This window comes from Syzygium oleosum, unplaced genomic scaffold, assembly GCF_021117445.2.
Source record: "Syzygium oleosum isolate NSW1041296 unplaced genomic scaffold, Sole_v2.1 Sole_v2.07, whole genome shotgun sequence".
Taxonomy (NCBI): domain Eukaryota; kingdom Viridiplantae; phylum Streptophyta; class Magnoliopsida; order Myrtales; family Myrtaceae; genus Syzygium; species Syzygium oleosum.
Window position 1 is genome coordinate 4805262 of NW_026607491.1, and position 8925 is coordinate 4814186.

At 40.0% G+C, this 8925-nt stretch overlaps 1 protein-coding gene across 1 annotated transcript; it reads right to left on the reverse strand.

Moving 5' to 3' along the window:
• Positions 1-480: 480 nt before the first annotated feature.
• On the reverse strand, positions 481-3210 carry LOC115663947 (protein disulfide isomerase-like 5-1). The gene is made up of 5 exons (XM_030585907.2): positions 3015-3210; positions 2343-2401; positions 2069-2244; positions 981-1082; positions 481-791 (listed from the first exon to the last, which is right to left on the reverse strand). Exons 1-4 carry the CDS (start codon positions 3129-3131, stop codon positions 988-990), a joined length of 447 nt encoding a protein of 148 aa, XP_030441767.1. The 5' UTR covers positions 3132-3210; the 3' UTR covers positions 481-791; positions 981-987.
• Between the last annotated feature and the right edge of the window lie 5715 nt (positions 3211-8925).

The window sequence follows — 8925 nt, forward strand, 5'->3', positions numbered from 1 at the left end:
CTCAGCTGCAGACTCAGTGACCTTCGCTCTAGCAAGAACCTTCTTCTCGACACTCTTTATCACTTATGTCCATAAAAGCAAATCGATCCAATGGAAGATAATCTGAGAAGGTCTACAACAAAGTTTTGTGGGTATAACCTTCACGAACCCAAAGGCCCTGATCAGAAACTTAAGCTCCTTGAAGGGCTCCTGGCCAGACTATATTACTCAGGATGGCAATCAAGCTTGGGGGCATAATCATTTACTATCTGACCAGGGCAGTTCATAATGATGACATGAGATGTGAAGCTAGCTGCCTACTCAACAGGATCAACTTTTCGAGTTAGAAGCAAAAACAATATACTTTAAATGGATCTATCAGAACAAGACTTTTTTCGGAACTACAAATACCGTTTATGAAATGAGATCCATCGAGCTAACAAAGATTCAGAATTCAACAGAATGCTTTCCACTTATCAACTGTGAAGATGATGAAAAGACGAAAAGAATTCCTAGTACGGATATATTGTAAACCAGTATCTGCTTAACAATGGCAACATCCGAGGATACAATGAATGAACAAAATAGGACTCAATGTGACTAGTCAGATATAAAATAGCCTCATTATCTCTATCCTATACATTCTCTGCAAACTATCGACTGTAATGCCCATCACTCTAAAAGGGAAAACGAAGGCAACATATCAAAAAGAGTACAAATTAACTGCTCTGCTGGTGTCAGTGCTCCGAAAGATATTCTGTTCAGCAATGGCAAGTGTTCTCCCTTGGTTGTAAGTTGTAATGATTCAATGACTGCAAACAATCAGCAGCTTAATCAAAGTTTGAAATGTAAGGTAGAATAAGTAGTGAATGTAATCTGTAACATTAAGGCCTTCTTCAAATAAAGTGAAAAAACAAAAAACTTCAGTAACTTCCATGCAAGTTCAACAGCTGAAGGATTCCAACAGTTTGAACAAGTAGGACCGTTGTTCTGTAACGTACCTTCTTATCATAAATCTTTTTCATCATCAAGCTGAGCCTTGGCTGCTGCCTTCTCTGCTTCTTCTAGAACAAATGTTTTAAGTGACTCGACATTTCTTGGACCTATCACAGCATTCCAAGAAATGGTTAGCTCTTCTCATAGCATAACTGTCAGTTTAGTGAGAGCAGGAGGCAGAATTTGGTGACATAATGGATGCAAACAATGTTTTATTTTCTCCAAAGAAATCAGCTACTAGTCATGTTTCCTCACTTCACTTTTCAGTCTCCCCCCTTGATTCTTCAACTGTGGATGTAACTTGACCTCAGCCATAATTTAGAGGAGAGAAATAGTCACTATGTACATACACTCGACAGCTTTTGCTAGAACTATGACTGAAAACTTAAAATGAATATACATGCTCATATGTTGGTCTACACAAATATAACCAAAGCAGAAGCCTACTTGAAAAGCTTCTGAAACAAAATGCTGAGCTAGCTCTATAGGCAGAAACTTATCCGGAAAACCAACTTATCAGCCTACATAGAGTATCTCCAAGACTAACCCAGATACTAGACACTATACTTGCAGTTTGTCTTCTGAGTCCTACAACTTCTCAGATTGCATGTATGTACTGTTTTGGCACTTCTTTTAAGAGTTTGATTTGCCTCTTGACATGGAAATACAATCTCCCTACAAGGCATTTAAGGAACACACACATAGATGGAGCACATATATACATAACGTGGTATTAGCAGAGCTTGGACCTTAGACTCATACTCCAGCCCAAGTTTGAGTACAGGCCATGAACTATTTTGAGCCCACATACACTATTTTTATACCAATGACACTTCATCTATCAAGATTTAACTTCCACAAATCTAAAACTAAACTTCAATTATCCTGTTCATGGGTTAAGTATCTACCATTATAAAAGGAATTCCAATGGCCAACATAATGCCTTATACAAATTTAGCACGGGCAAAGTTCTCCAGATGCTTGCTTCCTAGAAAATAAAAATTGTAAATTTAAGTCGTAGAATAAGGATCGTAAGCGTCCATATTTTCTGAAAGTTCCAGAGAGCTGTCAAAACATGGCATTTGACCGTTACCTTGATATTTTGCAACTTCTTCCCCATCATAGAATACCTTAAAAGTAGGATAAGAATGAATGTCAACTTTGGAACAGACTGGCTTATTGGTTCCGCAATCAACTTCTCCAATCTCTATTTCGTCTTCACCTTCCATCTCCTTGCCAAGGTCCACCCACAGCGACCCCAGATTTTTACTAAAAGCCATCGATACGAATAACAATCACTAAAACGGCAAGTGAAAAATAGCACAGCAAACTTTCATCAGAATCTCGACATAGGGGGGACTAGTTACCAGTGCTTGCACCACGGAACACAAAACTTCACAAACCAAGCAGTGTCCTTCTCCTTTATCTAGACAGAACAAAATGCATAAGTACAGTACAAATGAAATCCTCAAATATCTTACATACGAACAATTTCATCATCTAGTCTCCAATATCAATTCGGACATCGAAAAAACGCAACTCAACGCATCATACTCGAACCGAAGCATCATACTCGAACCGAACAAAACCCTACCGCCAAATTAGATATCCTAACTAAACGCAACGTAACCCTCCTCGCATGCTTATTTATGGGGGAGGCTTCAAAAGAACAAACGCAATTAAACTGAAATGTCGCCGCCACCAGGATGCGAAGTGGCACGATCTATCGATGAACCTAATCGACCAACCAAATCGAACATCAGCATCAGAGAGAACGTCGAAAACACCGAAATCCCGCGCGACACACACGGGAATCACAGGAATCTGCAAATCGAGACCCGTTCAAGCGGGCTGCGCAAACTCAACACCCAAAAGGGAAGGCTTTTAAACCGGCCCTCGTGATTACATCATCATCCGAAACAGCAGGCTCCACCGAAAAAGACATTGATCACTTGTTTCCCACACCGAGGCGCGAACAGGGGAAAAACCGGGGGTCAGGACGCCGCCATTGGACAACTAGGGTTGGGCGCGAGCATCACCTTGTCGGAGAAAGTGTCGGCTGTCAGGGTGATGACCTCGGCTTCGGCAGCACGGCTCGCTACGCCGAGAAGGAGGACCCATGTCACCACGAGCGCCGAGCACCGATTCCTTCCCATGGCCGACGTCGATTCCAAAGCTGACTGCTGCAAAGATTTGACTGACTGATTGCTTGCTCGTTCGCGAGCCTCGAGCCCCGGATATTCAAAGAGGGCCGGTGCTGAGATGGAGGACGACGAAACAAGGCACGTGCTCCGCACATGACTTTAGCAATCCCTCTTTCGGACATTATCACTTATAAAGTTGATATCACGAAAAATTTCGTACCAATATATCGCTGTGGCAAATTTACCATAAACTAATTTTTTGACAGTAAAAAATCTTAAATTGATTCACATGTAAAAAATTTACTCCAAACTAACCTTTTGACCATCCAAAACCCAAAACTGATACATTTGTAACAAATTTAGCCTCCGTTAGTTTTCGTTAAATTGGATTAATACTACAAACTGATACGTTTGTGACAAACGGAGGGTGAAACCCCAAAATGATACACCCGTCAATTATTACGTGTCATTTAACTCAGCAATTTGACGGTAAAATTTAACTGAAACTAACGGAGGATAAATTTATCGCAAATGTACAAATTTAGAGTTTTTGGTGGTCAAAAAATTAGTTTTGGATAAATTTATCACACGTTTATCAATTTGGGATTTTTCTTGGTATTAATCCTTACTTATATAGGGTTAATGAGACCAATAGTCTCTAAATTTCAGCCCAATGGGCAATGTCATACTTGAACTTTTAATTCGTTCAATGTGATCAATTTTTTTTTCTAAATGTTCAATCTAGTCCCTAAACTTTCAATTTATTTAATTTAGTCCCTCAACTTTTTGTAACAGAGTCAAGTCACTCCTTCCATACTGATTCATAAACTTTCGTGATTACACTATTGTCCAGATTTTAGAATATATTTTCATTTCAATCACATTTCCTAAATCGAAAAATACGCGATCTTTATATTTCCTAAATCAATATTGTATGTTGTATCAGTTAATATGAGATTCATGACAAAATGAACGTAATTACGATGAAATCATAGGGCGAAATTCATTACTCGAGAAGCATAAAAACTCTTCAAAAGTAAAAATTATGTTTTGGCATATATCATTAGGTACTTGGTTGGCATGTCGGTTAACTAGACTCTCTATGAAGCACAGGCCAACCAAGTAAGAGCCGAAACTTTCCTAAATTACACCAGGTACGAAAGGCTACTATACTAGCCCTACCCGACATAGCCAGTTAAAACTAACGTAGAGTCTATCTTCCCCACATGCAGGCCCCTAAGTTCCCTTATATTGTTTTTCTTTCCAAGAGAGAAGAAATACGGAGAGGACTTACGGGAAAATCTCTCTACCCTACCGGGAAGTTTCTTCCCCTGTCTCTTTCTGAGCCTTTTAAGATCCTGCTCGTGACCATTATTTCCATCTTTTCCGACTTCATTTTTTGATTGGCCATTTTAGATCATAATATGATCAACCTGCAACTCTATTTTTTTTTTGCTCTCATACCTGCAAACCTGCAACTCTGTTTGCGAAAAAAGTACCACAACTTATAAATATCCTTACACTTCGACGTCAAAGTTCTCCTCCCCTTTCCAAAGCGACTAATCCAAAGTTGCTTGTTCACAGGTCTCGACCCTATAAATCAATAAAACTCTAATACGGATCTTAATGAAGAAATGAGGCATGTGATTTGAAATTTTAATGTGGTTCGTGTATGTTCCATTTTGCAACATTTGGCTATGTGGGCCTTGCCGCAATATCCATAACGACAATTCCAATAATCTTTCCACCTCTTTGGTGATATCTGGTTTAACTTCACGTATCATTGCTCTTGCACTTGTTTTCTGCAACTCTTATGGTATTAGGCTAACAGACAGATGTTTGGCCTCAACTTATGAAAGTATTGGACTCTTTATGATTGCATCATTGATTTTAATCATATCAACCAACCACTGATTTTTTGCTCCTTTAATTGCGGCATCTTCGTTTTTGGCCAATGCAGGTGGGTCTGGCCATAATTGATCGAGTGGAGAACATTTAACAAAATTTAAGTTTATTTTGTAAGTCAAACTATATGGAATGCTCATTAGTTTATTTTTTTCAAAGATAAAGGTCTAGCCAAAATTTTCATGTGCCGTGCACGTGTTGCATGTGCCATTTTACAGCATCTGGCTACGTGGGCCTTGCTACAATATCCACAATAAAAATTCCAATGATCTTTCAACCTTTTCGGTGGTATCTGGTTGTAAGTTCATATCTCATTACTCCGACACTTGCCGTCTACAACTCTTATGGTACTGGGCTAACTAACTAGAGTTTTGCCTCAACTTATAAAAAGAACAGACTCTTCATGATCGCATCATTGATTTTAATCTTCTTAACCAACAACTAATTCAGCGCTTCTTTAATTGCGTTCTTTTCGTTTTTTGCCAATGCAGGGGGGGTCTAGCATAATTAATTAAGTGGAGAACATTTAACGAAATATAAGTTTATTTTGTTAGTCAAAGTATATGTAATCCTCGTTATTTTATTTTTAATTTCAAAGAAAAAGGTCCAGCCGAAATTTTTTTCACTGGTATCTGATTATGAATTCATACCTCATTGCTCGTACACTTGTCTTCTGTAGCTCTTATGGTACTGGGCTAACGGTATGGAGGTTGGCCTCAACTCATTGAAAGAATAGACTCTTCATGGTGGTATCATTGATTTTAATCATCTTAACCAATCATTAATTTAGTGCTTCTTTAATTGCGACATCTTCGTTTTTTGCCAATGCAAGTGGGTCTGGCCATAATTGATTGGGGGGAGAACATTTAACAAAATATAAACTTATTTTGGAAGTCAAATTGTTTTTTCTTTGTGGTCTATTTTTTTTTTCCAAACCTTAGAACTGACATAAATCGGGGTTGCATCAATCTAATCGTCATAAGGTGATAGTCATTGGTTGCAAATCTGACAAATCTTATCTATTGATCATAAATTCTTTAACATTTCGTGTGCTACGACACTTTATGTGGGATTACCACAAAATGAGCGTGATTTCAGTTAAAATCTAGAGGGAAACCCATTACTCGAGAACCATCGAAGCTCTTCTCAAGTAATTTTATTTTGTCCATTGACCATCTAATTTTGAGTCATATTTTTCTCCATCTCCTTCAATCTCACTTTTTTATTGGCCATTTTAGATCCTAGTATTTGGAGGTGTGCAAAACGGATCGTCCAGACTGGACCGAACTGGCCAGTTTAGTCCTATTCTCGAAAGTATCGGTCCGGTTACCAGTTCATAAAACTGGAACCGGTATCCGGGCGGTCCGCTTCTCGATTCCAAAGGAGAACCAGACGGAACCGGGTCGATCAAACCGGACTGATTACGTAAACTTTTGTTTTTATTTCTTCAAAAAAAATTAGTAAAAATTAAACCCTAGATGAAGTACTATGATTCTTTCTCTTTTTGTTTTCGATCAATCTTGCCAACAAATGAGCATGACTGTACACCTCCGGATGAGGTAGAGACGAGCCCTATGCTCTCTTATGTGCTTTGAGCAAAACCTCTGCCGTGAACGCAATTTCAGGCTCGTCCTCACTGTGCTCGTGCTTGAGTTAGTCCCTCCCATTCTCTCTCGGAGACACATACCAACAGCCAAACACCTACAAAGATTAAAGGGAAAAAAAAGATGGGTTTCGATTCTTATTTGAGTAAAAGTTGTTTGCTCTTCTTGTGCTAAGGCAGTGAGCAATAGAGGCTTTTGGGTTAATATCTAGAGCGAGAGAGAGACAGAGAGTACAAGAGGAGGACATCCTGGGGATCATGATGAAAGAGGGAGTCGGACCGATGAGTCAGGTCCGGGTCAAGACACTGCATCAGTTCAATCAGCAAAATCGAAAAAAAAAGTGATCGGTTCCTGGTCCTAGGATCAATCGGTCGGGTCCTCAATTCCCAATTTAGAGAACCAGTTCAGTTCCCGGTTCTATCATGGAATCGGACCGGACCGAACTACGAATCGATCACCCTTACTAATATCACCATCATGTAACTCTATTTTCGGAAAAGTAGTACAACTCATACATATTCTCACGCTACACCCAACCTCCCCCAATCCCATCTCAAGATTGAGGGCCACCAATCATTGGCAAATCTAACCAAATATAGGCAGAGCGGGCCAAATCTGCTTCAATCAAGCCATCACGGCTCCATCGATGAGGAGGCCGATGCCCCGCCGTCGAGAGAGCTTAAAGGTGATGGCAACACGATGGAGGTGGTGGCGGCCGAGATGGTAGTGGTTTTGTGGTGGTGTTGTATATGCAAAAATGTGTGAGCAAGAAATGGCGGTTGAGGGGCTGCTAACGGAGGAGTGGCAACGATGACAACACGGGAGCTGAGGTGATGCCTTTGCAATTGGAGAGAGGTTAATATGCTTTATTATGTTTTCTTGTGTATGGCTAACAATCACCCATGTAAGGTTAGGCAGGTGGTTGCATGCCAAATGTTGCCTCCTCCAAATCTAAGGTTGCGAGTCTTGCAACCTCGGGGTGGAGAGAGAGAGATAGAGTCGTTGAAGGGCGGGCCGAGTGGTGGTGATGTTGTAGCCGGAGGCACATTGCAAATGGCTAATAGCGATGACAACTACTATGTGAGTGGTCAAGTCCAAACAAATGGAGGATGAAGAAGAATGGAGAAGAGCAAACGATACAGTTAGAAAACGGAGATAGGTTAACACATTTCTATTGCTAAATGTAAATAGTCCTTTTATTTGTTTATTCTTAATTTGGACTCCCGACATCCAATTCAAGGTCAAGAGCCGATGTCAGCTGTCCATAGCCTAAGATGACCTCAATTTGAGGCCAAGCCAATACTTGCAGTAAGTTGTGAGATTTTTGTGAGATCATCGTCAATTATTTTAAAAAATTTAAACAATTAAATGAATATCTGATTTAATATTTTAATATTTTAATATAAGTCATACGATCTGTGGCCGCAAGGACCGTAGGGGTCCTGTTTGCCTACAAAGGAAGGGAGGGAGGAAGGGAGGGTTGATGAGATGGCGATAAGGGACAATGCTGGAAATGCAGTGACGGCAGGAATGCGGCCGCAACGAATGTGTAGAGTAGCCGTAAGTATTTAAAATAAATCGCAGCGGGTCCCCTTAATGACAAGACCCTGGAGGAATCAGTCGCCCCTCCTGCCCTTTTCAATGGATCATTTGCTAAAAGTCTTCCTCAGATTCTGACCTAGTTCAGGATAAGATTCATGAAGTATCTAATGGACCAAAACCTAGTAGTTTCTTTTTTTTTTTTCCTTTTCCGAATGAAACACGGTAAAATGGCCTAATGTCACGGCATTTCCACGTGAAAACATCGAGGTGAAAACTATGTATTAGCGGGAGAAGGAACCATGATACAACTAAATTGTGAGAATAATCAAAGCGATTGCGAATAAAAAAATAAATCATACGAAAGATGTTCAAAGGCGTCATTCGCCACGTACTCACAAACTAGTTAAAAGCTACTGTCTCTCTTCCGACGATGGCCACGACAAGCCATGCTATTTGAAACACGAAATGCTTGATGAGACATTTCGATGAGACATTTCATAATATAAGCCATCCGCGACAAGCCATGCATGCTCTATTCAAGACACTATTCAAGACACGAGATGCTTAATAAGACATTTCATAATACAAATCATTACAAGAAAAGACTGGCATGGTGAATCGACTCACTAGACGCCACAAGGTCCTGGCCAAGACCATGTAACACCAAACAATATTCACATTCTTGTGTCATCTTTTATCACTGCAGGATTCTAGCAACACATTCAGCACAAGCAAATCTTAAGACCCATGCAAGA